At 31.9% G+C, this 23,196-nt stretch overlaps 1 protein-coding gene across 1 annotated transcript; it reads left to right on the top strand.

Annotated features, from left to right (window-relative positions):
* The first annotated feature begins 221 nt into the window (after window positions 1-221).
* Window positions 222-22,599, top strand: LOC114331366 (transmembrane emp24 domain-containing protein bai). Its single transcript, XM_028280921.2, has 5 exons — window positions 222-525; window positions 10,519-10,639; window positions 10,695-10,765; window positions 15,902-16,028; window positions 22,298-22,599. Exons 1-5 carry the CDS (start codon window positions 349-351, stop codon window positions 22,417-22,419), a joined length of 618 nt encoding a protein of 205 aa, XP_028136722.1. The 5' UTR covers window positions 222-348; the 3' UTR covers window positions 22,420-22,599.
* The last annotated feature ends 597 nt before the right edge of the window (window positions 22,600-23,196 follow it).

Below are 23,196 nucleotides of genomic sequence, written 5' to 3'. Positions count from 1 at the left end.
TTCATTTGATATTGTCGACTTATATTTTAGTTTTATTAGTATGTTTTAAATAAGAACTGCGCTGACTGCATCTCACATTTAATGAAAACGTATTCTTCTTTCATTTAGGCATTCAAACATATCTTCAAAATTGATGAATTTTGAAATTCAATTTGTAATATGGATGAATACATTCACACGTGTCGTTAATTGACATTTTGTTATATTGACAAATGACAAATTGACATTGACAAGTTGGCAAAGTAAAAGTCGAGATGGCCACCTCATCCTAACGTCTAAACAGACTGGTTGCAATAATAATTTAGAATTGTTAGTATACCGTGAAATTCATTTGAATAATTTGATAAGATGGATTTCAGTCATTGCTTCCTTGTTTTCATTAGTCTCATAGTTTGTACGAACTGTATTATGTGGAATTTAAAGCCAAATAGTCGAAAATGTTTACGGGAGGAACTCCAACAAAATATACCTGTAGTCGGGGAATTTGATGTCTCAGAAGCCCCTGGACAAACAGTCAATTACGTTGTAAGTATACAATTTCGTTCTTTAAAATTTTTAATTGAATACGTGTATGAAGCGGCCAAGGAGCTGCTTCTTACATATCTTTCATTTAACACTTTTTCTGCTTTAAGTTCCGCTTCTATCTCCGATAGGAACGGAACCTATCTCCAAACCATTAACTGAGATTGCGTAGCCACGAGATTTTATGTCTTTGTAGGCTCCCTCTGCCTTTGACTTTGCCCTGCATCATATTCCTTAATTGTTCGTATTTTTCACCTCTCATAATGTACCCAACTTCCTGATTTTTATGGAATTTAAAACTCCGCATTGTTCTTCTATTTCGTTCTGGAACTTGTACGTTTGTTTTGCGATCCATCCATAATATTTTCAGAGTATATTGGTATGATCGAAGCGAAGATCGGTGGGATATGCGCATTTTATCAATGAAATTCGATATTTTTAAGATATTCCAGAAGCTGCTACAGGTAAATGACCTACAGGCAATGCGGGAACATCTAAAAATTTTAGAAGAATTTTATAGGCAACATAAAAACGATAATAACCATCATATACTTAAAGAATTCAGAAATCAATATAAAAATGAAATTAAGAAAGCCAAAGTGAGGTCAAATGACCAAATACAGTGGAACCTCGATAACTCGGATTAATCGGGACCACGACCGATCCGGGTTATCGAAAATCCGAGATAGCCGGAGAATATGGTAAAAATTAATAAAATACGGTATACTTACAGATAAACTCCGTTAGAATTGAAATAACATGAAATATTTTTATAAATATGCACAGTACATATTACCTACTCATTACAATTCTAAAAAAAAACCAAACCCAAACAATACAAGACACACAATACTAAAGACCATTGTTTATAAAAGAATTTTTTAAATAGTCTTTCCTAAACAATGCTGACAGTTTGAAATAAAAAGGAATAGATACTGCAGACAGCTGGCTGTTGTTTCTGCGGCGTGTACTATGAGTAATTTTTAATCTCGTGTTCAAATTACACACATAAGTACACGACACAGAGAGTCTAGACACATTATCTCTCAAATATTATATTACATACACTTTTATTGTTGAAAGGATTGTCTGATAATTAACTATTTTGATTGGAAATAAGCCACAATTAAATTGAAAAATACAAAATATTGAAAATCAAAATGTTTATCTGATGAAAATCGGTCCGGGTTAGCCGGACTTCCGGGTTATCGGGGGCCGACTTATCGGGGTTCCACTGTAATATTAAATTCAAAAAATCCACAGAAAACCATGTGGAACATGATAAACAAATATCGAGGAAAATCAGGGTCTTCATTAGAAGATCACAAGATCACGCCAAACCAGTTCAATGATTATTTTTCCCAAATTGCCACTAATATAGTTAAAGACATTCCAAAATTAAATATTGACTTTATTAATAAAATTAATTATGTCAATCATACAAACACCTTTTCATTTCTTGAAATTACCTTTAATCAAACGAGGGATATAATAAACAGCTTAAAGAATAAAAATAGCCATGATATATATGGATTTAATGTTAACCTTATTAAAATGATTAAAAATATTATTATAAGCCCACTCACTAAACTAATAAATCTATGCTTTAAAGAAAGTAAATTTCCATCAGTCCTTAAAAAAGCAATTGTTACACCAATCTATAAAAAAGGGGACGTTAAGAATCCAGAAAACTATAGACCTGTTTCGCTGCTTCCAATAATCTCTAAAATTGTTGAAAAAGCTATGGCAGTACAAATAACCACATTTTTTGAAAATAATAACTATTTCTCAGACTCTCAGTTCGGTTTTAGAAAGGACAAATCCACAGTACTTGGCATACTGGACTTGGTCTCACATATTGTAGACTCCTTTCATAGGTTGCAGTTTAATACTGTTGTGTTTTGTGACTTGAGCAAGGCATTTGACTGTGTAGATCATGGAATGCTCTTGATAAAACTCAAAAAATACAACTTCTGTCCTTACAGTGTAAAACTAGTTCAATCTTACTTAGAAAACAGAACACAGGTTGTGAGGGTCTCTGGGGTGTTATCGGGAAAGAGTGTTGTTAATATTGGGGTTCCCCAGGGCTCTGTTCTGGGACCCATTCTCTTTCTAATTTATATTAATGACCTTACGAGCATTAACACAAATGCAAAGTACACACTCTTCGCCGATGACACCACAGTGTCTTTTACAACTGATACACTTGGGGAGTCGCTTGAGGGTTCTATGTCTACACAGTCAGTGACCAATGAATGGTTTTGCGTAAACCGATTACTGCTCAATGCAGCAAAAACCAACAGAGTTGTTTTTTCTCTCAGAGACACACAGAATGTAAATGATGGTATGAGCAGTGTCAGATTTCTGGGTGTATTATTAGATCCCAAGCTTCAATGGGGTGAACATATCAACAGTCTTAAGTAAAAAGCTAGCAAAAAATCTGTTTGTACTCAGGAATCTGGCATCTAATGTTTCACATAAAGTCTTAATAACAGTGTACCATGCAATTTTTCAGTCTCATCTAGCCTATGCCATTTTAGTCTGGGGTCATTCAGCAGAAATGTTGACAGTCTTTGGTTGGCAGCGTAAGGCAGTTAGAGTTCTTGCTGGTCTTTGGTATAGGGATGACTGTTCCATCTCTATATATACTTGAGAACCTAATGTTTATCAAGAGGGGAGGGGCGCACTTTGAAACCCATGAGAACATACACCAACATGACACCCGATATAAACACCATCTCGTGCCAGCCTACTGGAGATTGAGGAGGTGTCAAACTGGGCCAGGATACTGGGCTATTAAATTTTTCAACAAACTTCCAGATAGTTTAAAGTGTCTTCCATTAAATCAATTTAAGAGTACAATTAAAGATATTTTGTTAGAAAATGTTTTATAGTAATGAGGAATTTCTTGCATTTAAATTTTAGGATTTTATGACTTTAACGACGTTCTACACCTTCGTTGCGGGGTATGCCTCTCAGAGGAAAGGGGGGAAACTTATATGCAAGCGAAACAGTATTTTCGAAACAGTATTTTCACTTTTATTTAATAATGGTACGGTAAACAATCCTCATTTTTTAATATGTTATTCCTTGCAAAAAACCTTTAATTTAAGCACAAATAATTAAAAATCGTAAATTTGAGTCAAAAGTTATTAACTTTTTAAGAGCGAAACATGATTTTGAAACAGTATTTTCACTTTTATTTAATAATGGTACGGTAAACAATCCTCATTTTTTAATATGTTATTCCGTACAAAAAAACCTTTAATTTAAGCACAAATAATTAGGAATCGTAAATTTGGGTCAAAAGTTATTAACTTTTTAAGAGCGAAACAGTATTTTCGAAACAGTATTTTCACTTTTATTTAATAATGGTACGGTAAACAATTCTCATTTTTTAGTATGTTATTCCTTACAAAGAAACCTTTAATTTAAGCACAAATAATTAAAAATCGTAAATTTGGGTCAAAAGTTATTCACTTTTTAAGAATTCCCATAAGAGCCCATGTTAAAACTTAACTTTGAACCTTAATAGTAAATAAACGGCACAGTAAAACAATTTTTAAAAAATCAAGTCTTAGTTTTTTGAAGTAAACTATAACATACTAAAATTTCATGCAAATCCTTAATTCTTTGCCGAAGGTGTAGAACGTCGTTAAGCAATGTCCATTGTTAATGTAATCAAATTTAATGTGATTTTAATGTTAGTATTTAATGTTATTAATACTCTTAGTCGTATTGTGCATCTTTTTAATTTGTATTGCGTCCAAATCTTTGTGTAATTTTATTTGACATGTGTTAAACACTTGTGTTATTGACATGAATAAACGAATCCGAATCTGAATCTGAATCAGATAAAATGTTTTAACAACCCATTAATCATTCCGAATTAGTGGATGGATATTAGTACAGTTAAAATAATTAGGACAGTTAAAATAATTAGAATAATTAAGAACGCAGACGTTCGGATACAATTAGCGTCTCTTTTTGCAAAGACAATGACGTCGACTTTGCAAAGTAACAAGACACTTACTCAACACATACACTACCTATGACACTAGATACCTCATGTTGTGACTGGCTGAATGACATAAAGTCCATGCCATTAAAAAAAAATAATAATTAAGACAATAATGATTTAATGAGTGAAATTTCAAGTTTTTTCTACTTTAATGACAAAAAAAGCAAGCTCATTAGCAGAACCCAATTACAAATTATTTTGCACATCATGTTTGAAACATTATTTGGTTGAAAAATCTCATTTTTGTTGTCAAAAAAATATATTAATTTGTCTGGACTAAATTATACTTCTGTTTATCTTAAGAGGATCGGTACATATTTTCGGCTGCAATGCTATTCAAATGGGGATTCATTTTTTTTGAATCCTGAGAAAACTAATAAGTATTTCTTTAAAATTTAAACGCAGAATGAAAGATTACGTTATTAGCGAGGACCGAAAGTCCCTGAGAACTTCGAAGAACTTTGAATAGCATTGCAGCCGAAAATATGTACCGATCCTCTTAAGATAAACAGAAGTATAATTTAGTCCAGACAAATTAATATATTTTTTTGACAACAAAAATGAGATTTTTCAGATTCAGATTTAGATTCGTTTATTCATGTTAACTTGTGTTATTGACATGAATAAACGAATCTGAATCTGAAAAATCTCATTTTTGTTGTCAAAAAAATATATTAATTTGTCTGAACTAAATTATACTTCTGTTTATCTTAAGAGGATCGGTACATATTTTCGGCTGCAATGCTATTCAAATGGGGATTCATTTTTTTTCGAATCCTGAGAAAACTAATAAGTATTTTTTTAAAATTTAAACGCAGAATGATAGATTACGTTATTAGCGAGGACCGAAAGTCCCTGAGAACTTCTATAATGTTTATTTTAATAAGTTACAGGGGTGAAAATCTAAGAGAAAATGTAGTGTGATTTTTAATTTCAAATATCTCATTCGAAAGAAACTTCTTATATATTCTAAGGGACTTTCGGCCCTCGATAATAATTTAGTCTTTCATTTTGTGTTTAAAATGTTTTAAAAATATTTATTAATTTTTTCAGGATTCGAAAAAAATGGACACCATGTCCGTGGAAATCGAACATTCGCTATCTTTGTCATACAACGCACTCATTCGAATATAATGTTATGACAAGACTCAAAACAGTGACAAGTAGAGATGTGTCCGACCCGCTATTTTGATATAGCAGTTCATTCTGCTACTGCTTTTTAACGCTTTTACGATGATAATAAAATCAATCAAAGAGTGGTTTATTAAATAGTATTGATAGTGTATTTGAAAAATAATAATTGATTTAAGGCGTACAATTAATAAAAAGTTATTTATTGTTTATAATATATTATTTATGGACAATCCAAGTATTTCAAGTCATTAAAGTTCAAATAAAGAGTTTGTTCCGATAACCGTAAATAGGTACGAGTTTAGCTATAAAGTAAAGTGCCCATGGTGGCATAAAATGTAGTAAATGCTAATGCTTCAAGTACGTACTAAATTTTTGAAGATTTCACTACACTTAAAAAGCATTTGCTTTTCTCCGTAGTATTTGCTACTATTTACCAGCTTACATAGAAGAATTTACTACGCTTTTGAAGTATGTGCTTGTTTAGTAGTATTTTGCTTCAGTTTAAGTGAAGTTGGTGGGTGGACATCTTCGGCGTAGGTATTTTTTTGTTACAATATGGCAGCATTTATGAATGTGTGTCATAGAAAAATTTACAAACTAAGAAGAAGATTTTTAATTTTTGGGGTCATTCTTTTATCAAATAAAATTGTAAAGAAGATTAACAAATAACAATTGTTCATTTTTATCCTCACGTAACTCTTTTGTCGCTTCGGATCTGAGTCACTCATTTTTACTCATGTACAATTCTAGATACTTCTGGTCGGTAGTAGGTACTTCTGTTGTGTAGTAAGTTCTTCTCAACAAAAGCACCTACTTTTATGTAAAAGAAAATGCTACAAAGTAGTGACTATTTGCTGAAGCAATAGCATCTACTAAGTTTTATGCATTCCGCCCATTTTCTTGAGTGAATTATTAAATGTTGACTTCATATTTTAATAAAGAAGATTTTAAGATTTTATAATTAAAGGCTTCGCTTTTTACGGAGAATTTTAACGCTTTTTTTTTCTCAAAGAAAAATAATAAAATGATATTTTCAGCTCCTTTTCCTAAGTGACTTCTCTATTGAGGTTGGCGGTCAATATGGCAAATTTCTCTCTATTCTGGGCTTGATGAATTAAGTCATTTCCTGTTGTGTGGGTCCAATCTCTGATGTTTCGGAGCCAAGATTTTTTTCTTTCTTCTTTAACCCCTTTAACCTTCGATCTTGCCATCTAATATTACCTGGAGCTGCTCAAATTCCCTATGCCAAATTATGTGTCCTAGATATGACGTCTATCTAATTTTGATAGTATTGACCAGATGAGGACGTGTGTATTATTTTCAGTAATTTTTCATTCGTGTCATTTTCAATCCTTTTATTTATACAAGTAAAGGTTATCCAAGAACATTCAAAAACTGAACGAAACCGAAATAGCCATCTCTACCTTTCTAATGACAATGTCACTGTCAACCTAATGTTTACATCTGCAGTTTCCGTACCAGAGAGAATTTTATTACACGTAATTTGCCGTGTAAAGACAGAAAAAGTAGGGATAGCCGTAAAATATTTGCGAATTATGTTCCCATAGCCTTAAGTGAGATATGTTACTATCAACATTAACACAGTGTTGCCAAACTGAATTTTGTTATTTTGAGTGTACATTTTCCCAGCGATCTCTCAGGGTACAATAACACTTCGAATGCTTCCAGGTTTATATTGTTGGCTTGTCTCAGTGTCCTGGCCTCGACCCCATACAAAAGGGTGCAAGAAATATAACATTGAAGCATTCTTATCTGAAGCATCATACTGATATTTTGATTACATAAACGTTTTCTCATTCTGTTAAAAATTGACTGAAATTTCAATGCAGCATCTTATTTCTTTTGTCTGATCAGTATCTTCTAGGACCTATGCTCCAAGATATTTGTACAAAGATATTTGCTCTATTTCTGTATTATCTAGTATTAGCTTAATTTTATACCAGTGGACCTAGTAAAACAGTCCTATCTTGGAACAATAGTAAACAAACAGTGGGATCACTCACAAGAAATAAAATGTAGAATAGAAAGGCTAGGAGTGCATTTAATAACATGGCCAAACTCTTTAACACGGGAGTAGTCACGCTCACTTCTGTAACGTGAACAGTCACGTGTTAGATTGCATCTCACAATACGAATTTAAATACGAATTTACAACAAATTTTTATTTTATAGTATGTTTATTTACTGGCTATGTTAGAAATATAATTTCTAACAATTATTAAAGCTAATTGGCTCTCCCAAAGCCATAAAATCCACAAAAAGAAGAAGAAAAAAAAATACCTTCCTTTATTTACTACACCCTACCTCGAGGCACTTACGAAAATTTTTTCAAAATTGCAAAATTTTTCATCAAGTTATCGCGAAAAAGGATAAAATGTGAGATTCTATCTAATGGCGCGACTACTCACGGGTTAAAAGCCACAACCTTAATCTGCAGATAAAAGTAAGGCTCCTACTATGTTATATCTTCTCAATATTATACTACGGAGTTGAATCCTTGACACTAATTGAAGCGATAGAGAAAAAACTGGAAGCCTTCAAGATGTGGCTATATAGGCGAATCCTAAAGATATCATGGACAGACAAAATAACCACCAAGACTGTACTACAAAGAATGGGGAAAGAAAAAGAGGTGATGTATACGATTAAAAGACAGGTGAAAGTTAGAATATCTTAGACACATAATGAAAAACAGCACTAATTACTGAAGGTAATTCTTCAAGGTGAAGTATTTGGAAAGCGAGGCATTGGGAGAAGAATAATATCATGGTTAAAGATGGTTAATGGTTCTCCACAACAACAACTAATCTATTTAAAGCATCAATTAATAAAATAATTATATGTGGAATGAGCAATATTCGAAACGAATAGGCACCAAAAAAAGAAGAAGCCTAACTTTGATGTGTTGTGCTTTTGTAAATATAGCAAAAAAATAAACTTGGTTTTCTTCAAGTTTATTTTTAGTCCATAATTGTTGAAATGTATATTTAGTTGTTGAGCAAGGTGTTGCAGTTTTTCGAGTGTTCCCACCAAAAGGATGGGATCGTTAGTATTATCTTATGTTATTAAGTGACTCACTGTTTATTATTAGGCCCTCACTGACTTTGGACAAGACTAATTCCTCCATGCCATCACTGTGTAAATTAAACAACAATGGTGATAAAATACCCCCACAGTGAATCTGGATATCCTTAGTCAGTTCATTTTCAATTTTCACTTTTGCTATTTGGTTTCTATAGAGGTTACATAATACACTGGCGGGCAAAAAATTTAGGTCACTAGATGAATTATACACGTTTGATGCCTCGAATTTCCTAAACCTTTTGTCCGATTTGAGTGTTTTTTTTAGTATCTTATAGCTTTATTATTTAAGAATCTCAATGTATTAATATTGTTGCTATACAGGTAAATGTCATTTTATACCGGGTGTAAGAATCATACTGTGTTTTTTCCTTAAAGTTCGGAACACTCTGTGGAATATTATAGCATAGATAAAATATTGAAATAAAAACTCAATTGTAGCTTTAGACTTTCTTAACATTTTCTTTTTTGATTCATTTGCATATGTTGGATAATAAAAAAGTTAGGTGCTTTAACAACTAGCCATGTTCTTCATTAATACAGGGTGTTTCTAAATAAGTGCGACAAACTTTATGGGGTAATTCTGTATGAAAAAATAATGACTGTTTGCTTTATAAACATATGTCCACAAATGCTTCGTTTCCGAGATATGGGATGTGAAATTTTTTCTTACAAACTGACAGTTTATTTGTTGCTCTAAATCCGGTTGAGATATGCAAATGAAATTTGGTAGGGTTTAAGAGGTAGTTATTGCGCATTTTTGACATACAAATAAGAATTTCATATTCACCATTGTATAAATATTTTAGATACATCCCGTATGCACGCCAATGGTGAATATAAAATTCTTAATTTTATGTCAAAAAATGCTCAATAACTATCTCTTAAAACCTACCAAATTTCAGTTGCATATCTCAACCTTTTTTAGAGCAACAAATAAACCGTCAGTTTGTATGAAAAAATTGAACATCCCATATCTCGGAAATGAAGCATTTGTGGACATATGTTTATCAAGCAAACGGTCATTATTTTTTCATGCAGAATTACCCCATAAAGTTTGTCGCACTTATTTAGAAACACCCTGTACTGATGATGAACATGGCCACTTGTTACAGTACCTAACTTTGTTATTATCCAACATAAGCAAATGAACCAAAAAAGAATATGTTAAGAAAGCCTAAGGCTACAATTGAGTGTTAATTTCAATATTTTATCTATGCTATAATATTCCACAGATTGTTCCGAACTTTAAGGAAAAAACACAGTATGATTGCTACACCCGGTATAAAATGACATTTACCTATCTAGCAACAATATTAACACATTGAGATTCTTAAATAATAAAGCTATAACAAACTAAAAAATCACTCAAATCAGACAACAGGTTTAGGAAATTCGAGGCATCAAACATGTATAATTCATCTAGTGACCTAAATTTTTTGCCCGCCAGTGTATAATAAAATTCTAATGTCTCCACTGTCTGTGTTTTTATTTAACAAAATGTCTTTAAGACAATTTTGCTCACTCTGTCAAATGCCTTCTCAAAATCAATGAAACATGCATATACTTCCTGATTCATATTTAGGGATCTCTGCGAAAAAACATTTACTGTAAACAGTGCATACGGTGTTGCCAGATCTTTCATAAATCCCATTTGTGTATTACTTATGCCTTCGTTAAATTTCTTATGTATTATATTGTGAATTACTTTTAAAAATAAATACTACTACTATTTTCAGGTAACAGATTCGAAGGGTCATATATTGGCGAAAAGAGAAGCAATTTCCAAAGGCAAATTTTCTTTTAACACGGAGAGTTTTGATACCTACGAAATCTGCTTCATATCACAAGTTGCTCCACGTAAGTACCTTAATACAACAATTTTTGGTTGTACTAAATTTAAATTTTTTTTTAGATATAGCTGGTGTAACTCAAGAAGTTTCCTTAATTACCAAACATGGTATAGAAACGAAAAATTATGACACTGTAAGTAATTTTATTTTTTGGTTATATATACTAGAGATTACTTTAAGAAATAATATTCTCAAGCTAGAATGAGTTTTTGTGGTATCTTCTTAACACTAAAACCTGGGTCTTCTGCAAGCTATCAGTTTATTTTTCTATAAAAATTTTTTCTTTTAGATTGAAAGAGAATTCTGTTATCTATAAAAGGGAACTTGCATAAAATTTTAAATTCGAAAAAAATGTTATAAATCGCAACTGAACACAATTTAAAACTATGTTATAGCTTTATTCTTCAAGAACATCGATCTAATAATATTGTTGCCAAACAGATAAGTGTCATTGTATACCGGGTGTAACAATGTGAGTGTGTTTTTTCTTCAAAGTTTGGAACAACCTGTGGAATATTCTGGGGTATATAAAATACTGAAATTAAAACTCAACTATAGCCTTAGGCTTTCTTAGCATTATACTTTTTGACTCATTCGCTTATGTTGGATATTAAGAAAGTTATGTACTTTAACAACTAGCAACGTTCTTCATCAATACAGGGTGTTTCTGAATAAGTGCGACAAACTTTAAGGAGTAATTCTTCATGAAAAAATAATGACCGTTTGCTTTATAAACATATGTCCGCAAATGCTTCGTTTCCGAGATAGGGGATGTTGATTTTTTTCTTACAAACTGACGATTTATTTATTGCTCTAAGACCGGTTGAGATATGCAAATGAAATTTGATAGGCTTTAAGAGGTAGTTATTACGCATTTTTTGGCATACAATTAAGAATTTTATATTCACCATTGGCGTGCATACAGGTAATATGAACGAGTAATATGACCCGTATGCACGCCAATGGTGAATATAAAATTCTTAATTGTATGTCAAAAAATGCGCAATAACTACCTCTTAAAACCTACTAAATTTTATTTGCATATCTCAACCGGTTTTAGAGCAATAAATTAATCGTCAGTTTGTAAGAAAAAATTCAACATCCCGTATCTCGGAAACGAAGCATTTGCGGACATATGTTTATAAAGCAAATGGTCATTATTTTTTTCATGCAGAATTACCCCTGGGTCAATCCATATCAGATCACCCAGTCAGTGTTGCTCAACATTTTTAATTTTCCTTATTCTTTTATCATGGATTCCCTATAGGTAGATATTCACAAAAATCCATTTGAAAAAATTTTGTAAGCCATATTTTTTATTTGGCAGCCATTTTTAAAATGACGGCTCGGAGAATTTAATGAAAAACGAGGTTTGCGGAAAATTTAATTGCCAAGTCATTTTTAAAGATATCAGCATAAAATCTAAACACCAGTGTGTTCAGCATGAAATTCCCTTCAAAAATGTGTTATTTAAATTTCTCTATCATTAAAGAAAGTCAATAAAACTTTCTCCAAAACTTCGGAAAGAATTTAGCAAAATCGTTCATTTTTAAGACCATTAATTCTTAGGAAGGAGAAGTATCTCACAAATAATAATTTATTTCTGTGTTGAATACTCAAAATACTACCAGCAGCATAAGTTGTAGTCTTGAGAATCAACTCCTTTCTTCCCTACAATTTTTCAAAAATGGCCGAAAGCACGTTAATGCCAATTTTCAAAGGTCAATATCTGAAAAGGGACTGAATGAAAACAAGTGAAAATTTTATTAAATGTTCTTTATACTGATAAGAATATCTCACAAAAAAATTATGACTGAGACTTAACTAAGTTTTGAGTTATAGAGTTGTGAATTCCAATAAAAACGCTATCTTTTTAATACACTCGTGCAATGCTAAATTACCAACTGTAGGCTTAAAATTATCCTAATTGACAAAGTTAAATTATGCTGAAATCACTAAGTTACCAATAAACTTTTAATTATTTCTTCTTTTCAAAAAGAATGGACAGTAATAATAGTACCACAGGTAAAATTCTTGAATTACCACTTAGGTCGTAGAGCGCAAAACATAGAGCGACCAATTTTGTGATCTGGATATTTCTGTTTATATATGCTGTAGAGTTCATTTAGTGAGAGAAGAATTAACCTTTTCTGTTAGTGCACATTGTCAATCACAGATGAAACATATTATTCCTTTTTACCAGGGCATAAGCGACTATTTTCGTCATCTTCGTAAAACTTTGTTAACACAGTGAAAAATAGCTTCACTTATTTTGTTGCCCTGTCTTTTTGAAAGATGTAGTAAGACACCTTGATCCTTTACTAGCTGCCTAGTTAACTTTACCATGCGTTCAGATGCACCAAAGTCCTCAACTATTTTTTTCTTTGACCATGAGCTTGGTAATAGACTAATTATCTTAATTTTATCATCTTTATTAGACACTTTAAATTTTTCTTTCAGTTTAGTAATGAGTATGTCATACTCACTAATTGAAGTTTCTACAGCATTTAAATTCTGAGTTTCTAAGTCATTATAGGCTTGTTCGTTATTGTTCGTTATTGCGCATGAGCGTGGCGGTTCAAGAACGGTTTTGTGTTGAGTTGGAACAAGCCTTATAGAATGATTCTTCCAACTTTCGCTTGACCGTGCTCGTAATTTTGTCAGTTTTTCTTTGCAAAGCTGACAGTCATTGTTCTTTGTTAAGCTTTGTTATTTTACATAAAGGAGACAATTCCAAAGTTTCACAAATGGATTCCACTTGATGCAACGGATTCTCCTGTACTAATTCAAAAGAGCCAGGAAGAAATTCAGGATCATTTTCAACATTTTTTGTCTCATTTTCAGGCAATTTTTCTACAAATATGTTTGTTGCACAGGTTGGACATAGAGCCTGTCCAGAAATTAGTTTAACGTCCACATTTTTACTCTTGGAAAGGTGTTCAATTAGTATTTTACGCAAACCATTTTTAATTGGCCTTTTATGACGACTAAATGGGTCACAACATTTTTTCCCAAAGATGTGGTTGTACTTGTCTAAATATTTATCTCTGTGGTAATGGCAGATATTGGTAATTCCATTTGAAATTCTTAATTTGAGCAAACATTGTTCTTCAGTTGGCAAGTCACTTACACTAATAAAATTTTCAGACATTTCTTTCTTTTAGTGTTGTTTATGACACTGTTCACTTATTAGTTCACCCACAAAACAACTCATACTGAATAATTAAACAATTAAATAACGTTACTAATATAAGTAAATTTAATTAAGCACATCAATGTAGTGACACAATTCCAAAACTGCACTAACAGGACATGTTCACTAGTATAGTCAAATAACTATTACCAACTGAGTCTCATCAATACCAAACCAATGGAGATTGAGGGGGGGGGGGTGTTCATGTCTCCACTTGCAGAGACATGTAGGTGCAGTAGTTGAGTCTCAGCCATAATTTTTTTGTGAGATATTCTTATCAGCATAAAGAACATTTAATAAAAATTTCACTTGTTTTTATTCAGTCCCTTTTCAGATATTGACCTTTGAAAATTGGCATTAACGTGCTTTCGGCCATTTTTGAAAAATTGTGGGGAAAAAGGAGTTAATTCTCAAGACTACAACTTATGCTGCTGGTAGTATTTTGAGTATTCAACACAGAAATAAATTATTATTTGTGAGATACTTCTCCTTCCTAAGAATTAATGGTCTTAAAAATTAACGATTTTGCTAAATTCTTTCCGAAGTTTTGGAGAAAGTTTTATTGACTTTCTTTAATGATAAAGAAATTTAAATAACATATTTTTGAAGGGAATTTCATGCTGAACACACTGGTGTTTAGATTATGCTGATCACTTTAAAAATGACTTGGCAATTAAATTTTCCGCAAACCCCGTTTTTTCATTAAATTCGCCGAGCCGTCATTTTAAAAATGGCTGCCAAATAAAAAATATGGCTTACAAAATTTTTTCAAATGGATTTTTGTGAATATCTACCTATAGGGAATCCATGATAAAAGAATCAGGAAAATTAAAAATGTTGAGCAACAAATTATATTTATATTGGGTGATTTAAAATGGATTGACCCCCCTTAAAGTTTGTCGCACCAATTTAGAAACACCCTGTATTGATGAATAACATGGTTAGTTGTTAAAGTACCTAACTTTTTTATTATCCCACATAAGCGAATGAATCGAAAAGCAAAATGTTAAGAAAGCCTAATGCTACAGTTGAGTTTTGATTTCAATATTTTATATACGCTAGAATATTCCACAGGGTGTTCCAAACTTTGAGGAAAAAACACACTATCATTGTTACACCCGGTATACAATGACACTTACCTGCTTAGCCATAATGTTATTACATCGATATTCTTGAAAAATAAAGCTATAATATACTAAAAAAATCACTCAAATCGGACAACAGGTTTAGGAAATAAGAGACATCAAAAATGTCCCATTTTTAAGGTGGTGCGTTAATTTTGATGCTTAGTGTATAATTTTAAATTAGACATTATAAACGTCAGTAGAAAATACAGTTATGTGACGTCACAAGTGTTTTTGATCATTTGAACCATTTTAAATCATAGAAAACTTGTATTTTTTCAAAGTGGCGCTAAACAACACTGTTTATTAAACAACAACTGTGTTTTCTTTTATTTTTCCTAGTAAACCTTCTTTCCTTTCCTCCAAAAACTGTAACAAACTCCAATCTCAACAAACTGGTATATATTATTACAATGACATAATATGATAAATATCATTAGAATGTAAATATTTTTCCCTTATTCCGCTACGATGAGCTGGCCAAATACCCAAGTAGGTGGAGGCCAATAAACTAAAGAAGAAGAAAAATGTACCTAAATATAACCATAAACATAACCATATAGTTCAACCATGTGACGTCACGGGTCGTTTGAACTATTTTAAATCACAAAGATTTTAAATTTGTACTTCGAAGTTATTATGAGTTTTTGAAGCGTGAAACTTTGGAAATCTCATTTTTAAGCAAAACTGAACATTATTATGTAATAAAAAAATGTGCAAGTTCCCTCTGGCCTGTAAAGGCCCCGTCTCACCATCAAATAATTGACAGTTATTTGATCAAACTTGACAGTCAAACTTGACTAGTGACACAAACTATACATACTAACTGTCACTTTGTGTCACTAACTGTCAAGTTTGATCAAATAACTGTCAATTATTTGATGGTGAGACGGGGCCTTAATGGGCCAATGAAATTATGGTAATATAATAAATATTTAAAATATTTTTACAGTATGGCGAAGCTGCCCAACTTAAACCAATTGAGAAAGAATTGAAAAGATTGGAAGATCTATCTGATGCCATTGTCCAAGATTTCGCCATTATGAGAAAACGGGAAGAAGAAATGAGAGATACAAACGGTAATTATATTTTAGCTACAGTAACATTAGATTTCTCTAAAAAACTTATGCTATTAGGTATATACAAATTCTGATTTAATAAATTATCTTCTGGGTGTATTAGCCATGGTCTACATTCAGGTAAATATAGTAACATAGGAATTATATAAAGCCAATATGGCTGATGTTGATGGTGTTAAGTGAGAGTACTTAGCGATGATGTACCTACATATATTAGTACATTCTTTCGCAGTTTTTTGCTGTAAATTTTAAAGAACCGCTTGGATTGACATGAAATTTGCCATACGCATAGCTAACATCTCAAAGAAAAAAGTGATATGGTGCCGATGTGTGCTTTTGCCCTGGGGGTGAGTTTCACCCCATCTCGGGGGTGAAAAAATATATGTCCAAGATAACTCCCGAAATGGATAAACTGACTAATTTTAAGCAACTTTTGTTCTATAGAGTTATTTCACCAAATCAATACTTTTCGAGTTATTTGCAAGTGAATTTTTCAACAAAAAACCACGTTTTTAGACGGTTTTTCGCAAATAACTCAAAACGTAAGCATTTTGTCGAAAATATATTCCTAGCAAAACTATAGCCTATAAAAAAGTGAAAAAAACGGTGTATATATTAGGTCTCTATACCTAGCAAAAGCAGAGTTATAGCTAATGAAAATTAGGTTAATATTCGAAAAATTCCAAATAGAATAATTCAATGTGAAATATCCAAATAATGAAGCATTCTTGGGGAAAACATTATAACTTTTTTAAAGTGTTTAAAGAAAGCTTTATTTCTGTTTTTATAAAAAAAAATTCTAGCGTCAAATGTAAGCAAGTTACGCTCAAAATAAAGTGGTCCCTTTTGTTTTGGAAAAAAAAATCAGGAAGATCACCCCCAATTAGCAACTTAAATAAAATTAATCGTTACCGCTTCACAAGTTACTTTACTTATGTTGTGTTTATATGATCTGTAAGTTTCATCGATTCAAAGTGCTTATTTTTGAAAAAAATTGGTTTTAAAGTAAAATTTTTAAAATTTTATTTTGAAAAGAAATGCTGTTTTTCAAAATAACTTAAAAATTGTTAGAGATACCAAAAATCTTAAACAATGAAAAAGTCAGCTTTACTCTTCTGAATATTTGTATTTTTTGTTTTTCTGTATGACAAAAATTGGTTAAGATTCAGTGTTTCTCAATTTGCATACACTCGTGATAAGTGACTCGTTCAAACCCTTTTAACTGCAGCTCTTAAAATAAGGACTTAACCGATGAAACTTACAGATCATATGATCAATACATACGGGAGTAAAAAACTTGTGTGAAGTGGTAACAATTAAGTTCATTTGAAATGCTAATTAGGGGGTGATTTTCCCGATTTCTTACCAAAAAAAGGGACCAACTTTATTTTGAGCGTAACTTGTTTACTTTTGATGCTAAAAATTTTTTTTAAAAAACAAAAATAAGCATTTTTTTAAACACTTTAAAAAAGTTAAAAAGTGCTTCGTTTTTTGGTTATAGCACGTTAAAATATTCGATTTGGAATTTGACGAATATGAACCTATTTTTCGTTAGCTGTAACTCTGCTTCTACTAGGTATAGTGACCTAATATATACACCATGTTTTTCACTTTTTTATTTGCTATATTTTTGATAAGAATTTTTTTCGACCAAATACTTACTTTTTGAGTTATTTGCGAAAAACAGTCTGAAAACGTGGTTATTTTGTAGAAAAATTAACATATTCACTCGCAAATAACTCGAAAAGTATTAACTTGGTGAAAAAACTTTATAGAACAAAAGTTGCTTAGAATTAGTCATTTTATCCATTTCCGGACTGATTTCGAACATATGTTTTCACCCTCACATGGGGGTGAAACTCACCCCTAGGGCAAAAGCACACATCGGCACAATATCACTTTTTTTCTTTGACTTGTTAGCTATGTGTATACCAAATTTCTTGTCAATCCAAGCGGTTCTTTAAAATTTAGAGGTTTTGCAATATTTTATCTTTAAAGGACATACTATATATTTCTTCCTTACGTAGTCTAGGTACCAAGAATTTTTTGTAGTTTATCAAAGTCCATAGAGTTTCTGATTGTATCATTATCTATTTTGAACCTCTGAACACAGATTTGAAACTTGCTTTTGCATAGGAAGTGACTGGGATTTTTTATAAACAATTTAATTGTTTAAATGAATTCGTAAACTAACAAATAAATCAGTTTTACAAAATGCAATTGGTTCCATTAAATAATACTCCAGTCAACTTACACATCCGAGGTTACAAAAATTACCATCAAGCTGAAAATTGGCAGGATTGTTCAAAAGACCATCATAAATAAAATATAAAAAGTCCTCATAAATCCGACCCGAGCTAAAAAATATACGCGGGGTCAAAGGTCATAAAATACAGTTTTTATCGATTTTCAGCGAAACGATAAGTTTTATCATAAAATTAGTTCTAACAAAAAATATAGATTAGATAATTGTCTATAAAAAATGTCTTATTACTTTTTTCCTAAGAGCCACCGTTTTTGAGATACAACGATTCAAAAAGTTGTAATCGTCATAATATGCGCACACGTTTCCACACCACCTTTGAAGTAGTGTACTTAGCGCGTTTTTTAACGTGGTTTCCCTAGTAGGCCTATTCCACAGATCTGTTATGATTCTGTTTAATTTGAAGCTATTGAATAATTGATATTGGCAAGGGTTAAAAATGATTGTTGAATAAGATAAAAAAGATCAAGGCAGGTTTTGTTTATATTTGATTCAGAGTTGGACCACCATCTCCATATAGCTATTTCAGCATCCTTACGCCTCATCGGTGAAGCTCAGAAGTCTCAACTCTGAAGGAAATACAAACAATTCTGCCAATTTAAGGCAAACCATCGCAATGCAATGAACCCACCTCTGAGACGCAATTCAGCGACATCTCTCGTATTACGAGGAAAACAACGAAAAGCCCCAGATGCAAAGTTTACTACCTTTTAAACAATTAGAATAATTGAAATAAAAATATAATAAACAATATTTTAAATCCAAGACTTTTCGTTAATAAACTGCTTTCTGGCTGCATCCCATATCTCCGGATTTTACAATATATAATCACAAGAGACGACGAAAGTAGGAGAAAGCAAATAGAGGACGCTTAGGCCACGCATTTACCTTCCCTTCGTCAAGGAAAAGGACCGAAAGACAGTTTCTAAATACTCAAACTGAGTAAAAATGAAAAAGATAAAGAAGATCAAGGCAGGTTTTGTTTATATTTGATTCAGAGTTGGACCACCATCTCCATATAGCTATTTCAGCATCCTTATGCCTCATCAACTCTGAATCAAATATAAACAAAACCTGCCTTGATCTTTTTTATCTTTTTCATTTTTACTCAGTTTGAGTATTTGGAAACTGTCTTTCGGTCCTTTTCCTTGACGAAGGGAAGGTAAATGCGTGGCCTAAGCGTCCTCTATTTGCTTTCTCCTACTTTCGTCGTCTCTTGTGATTATATATTGTAAAATCCGGAGATATGGGATGCAGCCAGAAAGCAGTTTATTAACGAAAAGTCTTGGATTTAAAATATTGCTTATTATACTTTTATTTCAATTATTCTAATTGTTTAAAAGGTAGTAAACTTTGCATCTGGGGCTTTTCGTTGTTTTCCTCGTAATACGAGAGATGTCGCTGAATTGCGTCTCAGAGGTGAGTTCATTGCATTGCGATGGTTTGCCTTAAATTGGCAGAATTGTTTGTATTTCCTTCAGAGTTGAGACTTCTGAGCTTCACCGATGAGGCATAAGGATACTGAAATAGCTATATGGAGATGGTGGTCCAACTCTGAATCAAATATAAACAAAACCTGCCTTGATCTTTTTTATCTTTTTCATTTTTACTCAGTTTGAGTATTTGGAAACTGTCTTTCGGTCCTTTTCCTTGACGAAGGGAAGGTAAATGCGTGGCCTAAGCGTCCTCTATTTGCTTTCTCCTACTTTCGTCGTCTCTTGTGATTATATATTGTAAAATCCGGAGATATGGGATGCAGCCAGAAAGCAGTTTATTAACGAAAAGTCTTGGATTATTGAATAATTGATATTAGCAAGGAATAAAAATTATTATTGAATAATTGATAGTTGAAGTTAAAAAAAGAGAAATTTATCCAACTGGTTCATAATTTTCTAATATTTCTGCTTCCTCTTCTCCTTGTTCTTCTTCTTCTTCTTCTTTACCTTCTAGTTATTCTTCTCCTTCACATTCCAGTTCTTCTTCTTCTTCTTTTTTTCTTCTTCTTGTTCATCCTGGGTGCAAGTAAATTGCCCCAATAAACATCGCATAGCTTCTCGATAGAATCAAATGAATCCTGAATTGTTGGTGATTAAAGTTTTTATACTAGAACTTTTTTACTATAAGATCTAAATAGGCTAAATTTATAGGATATATAGTCCTACAACTAATATATTTATTAACAATATTAAAAAGAGACTTAAAAAACATTTATTATATATTTTTTATATATAAAAAGTGTACATAGTTCCTTTATGAATTTACATTTTAAAATGTACTGTGTACATAGATCCTTTACACTCTAGTAACTTAGAAAATATTAATTTTAAATCGTGTTTGGCTTGTTCGAAAGATTTTTAGGATCGAACAAGTTACTTTTAACATAAAAAAACATATTTTGAAAAAATTGTCACATAGACCCTTCATGCACTTGTGTCTTCAATTTATTAGTGCATGCTACTGAATAAAACAGTCCAACTTTTTTGCAACCACATTTAGCGCTACATCCCTTTTTACAGTTGCAAAAAATTGTGTTCAGGAGTTTTTCCGGCGCAGGTGGGAGTAAAGTTTGAATTGGTTCTAATGAACTGTTGACTAATTTCCATCCACAGTCTTTTGGATCTAGCTGATAACCAAGCCACACATGAACATGGTAATATACTCGAAAAATATGTTGATGAGCAGCTGCTGAGGTTGGAGAAAGACAAGATAACTGCACATGTTTTTTATTTCGAGTATTTTTAAAGAAACATGCATATCGACACTTATCTAGGAACGTAGTTTTTTAGGCGCTCTATACATGGAGAGAAGAAAGCTAATTCTGTTGGAAATAACTTCTTGTGGAGTTGAATTAGTTGTTTTAGAAACTTCAGCACATTCAGGTAATATTTTAGGTTTAACACGTATTTTCAATCCGTAGTAGTACTAGACTCAAGACTAATTAATACCTCGAAGGTGTCATCTACCTGAAGGATTTCGCCACCCAGGATGATAACGGTGTTATTTGCATAATAGTAAACAAACTAAATTTGCATAAAGTTTATTGTATATTGAAATATTTATTAGTACTTAGCAATAAACATTTTGCCTAGAAAGTTGGCTTTCATTATTATGTTCAAACCCTTCTGAAAAAAGAATAGGTAGGGTGATTAGATTAGCCGACCTTCCGATAGAACGTGTTTATTCCGACAAACCCCATCTTTACAAATTGAATAAGACGCATAAGTAAGAAGAATTATTATAAGTTAATACTTTGTCATATCAATTTACTATTTTTGTTGGGAATAAGCCGTAAAATTGAAATAATAATTCTTATTATTATCGCGTTACATTCACTTTGTAAAGATTTTGTTGTTGGCACTGTAATGTAATACAGCTTATACATTGCATCCCTCGGTAGACCGCAAGCTGCATAGTAGAAACATTATCATATTTATAATATATTATATTATTATGTGTAATATAAGTTAAATTGACCGATAGAATATTATGTTTACTTGTATTACAGCTTCAGTGATGTATATACCTGGTGTACTAATACATTTATTATGACGATTAGAACTCTTTCAACTTTTGAATCGTTGTATCTCAAAAACGGTGGCTTTTACGAAAAAAAGTATTAATATATTTTTTATAGATAATTATCTAATCTACATTTTTTGTTAGAACTAATTTTATGATAAAACTTACCGTTTCGCTGAAAATCTCTAAAAACCATATTTGGTGACCTTTGACCCCGCGTATATTTTTTAGCTTGGGTCGGATTTATGAGGACTTTTTATATTTCATTTATGATGGTATTTTGAACAATCCTGCCAATTTTCAGCTTGATCAATGCATCGATCAAGATTGACATCAATTTGAACACTTACAGTAACCTTTTTTCGACTTCCTTTTGTAATTTCTTTGAATAAATTCATTTTGACGCTGCATTATTGGCTGTATTTTGACAATTTTTGTGTAGGCTTGTACATAATAATTGTTTTAACATATTTATTTACTTTTTTAGAATCTACAAACAGTCGTGTACTATACTTCTCGATATTTTCTTTGTGCTGTCTGATGGGATTGGCCACATGGCAAGTTCTGTACTTAAGGACTTACTTCAAGGCGAAGAAGCTCATCGAATAACGAGAAGGAAGTGGTATCTACTACCTAGATTTATTTTTGTAAAAAGAACTGTCACAATTACTGTAAAAACATTGCGAAGATTTTGTGTTATTTATTTGTACATCTTGGTCTGTTTTGTACTAAATAAGTTGTTAATAAAAGTTCAAAACCTCAAAGGTTTTATTCACACTGTTTTTTTAATGTATCGTTTTATTCCACTCAGAAATATACAGGGTGTCCAGAAACTCTACCGACAAACGAAGACAGGAGATTCTTCAGATAATTTTAAGATAATTTAACCTAATTCACTTAGTCCGAAAATGCTTCCTAAGGGAGCTAGAGCTCTTTGAAGATGGCGTCTTGTAATTAGTTTTTCTTAAATACCTCCAGAACGCTTCTATAGTTAGAAAAACGAAAATTGGTACACGTATTTACCTTCCAGAGATAAATCGATTCCATCCAGTGTCAATTTCTAGTACCAGTCATAGGCGTCCGTTTTGGGTAGGGCAACAGTTATTTTATCGCATAACTTTTTTAGCTTTAACTTGTATGCATTTCTGACACTGGATTATGAAATTTTAAAGTATTCTAGTACTAAAAGGTACTCTTGTTTTAAATCGGTAGGACACACCGTTTTCTAGAAAAATCGATTTGAAAACTTTTCGATTTTTGAATTAAAAAAATAATTTCAAAAAAAAACTGTTTAGAAAGACGAAAACTGGTACATTTATTTATATTCCAGAGATAAATCGATTTCATTAATTGCGAATTTTGAGTACTGGTCATAGGCGTCCGTTT

Source organism: Diabrotica virgifera, chromosome 6, assembly GCF_917563875.1.
Source record: "Diabrotica virgifera virgifera chromosome 6, PGI_DIABVI_V3a".
NCBI classification, from domain to species: Eukaryota; Metazoa; Arthropoda; class Insecta; order Coleoptera; family Chrysomelidae; genus Diabrotica; species Diabrotica virgifera.
This window is presented reverse-complemented; position numbering and strand designations above follow the sequence as displayed.

Excerpts from the sequence above, each read along its gene's own strand:
- LOC114331366 (XM_028280921.2), top strand. The coding sequence starts at position 349 with ATGGATTTCAGTCATTGCTTCCTTGTTTTCATTAGTCTCATAGTTTGT. Across the intron at positions 10,766-15,901 it reads AAACGAAAAATTATGACACT|TATGGCGAAGCTGCCCAACT; the intron begins GTAAGTAATTTT and ends ATATTTTTACAG. Across the intron at positions 16,029-22,297 it reads AGAAATGAGAGATACAAACG|AATCTACAAACAGTCGTGTA; the intron begins GTAATTATATTT and ends TTACTTTTTTAG.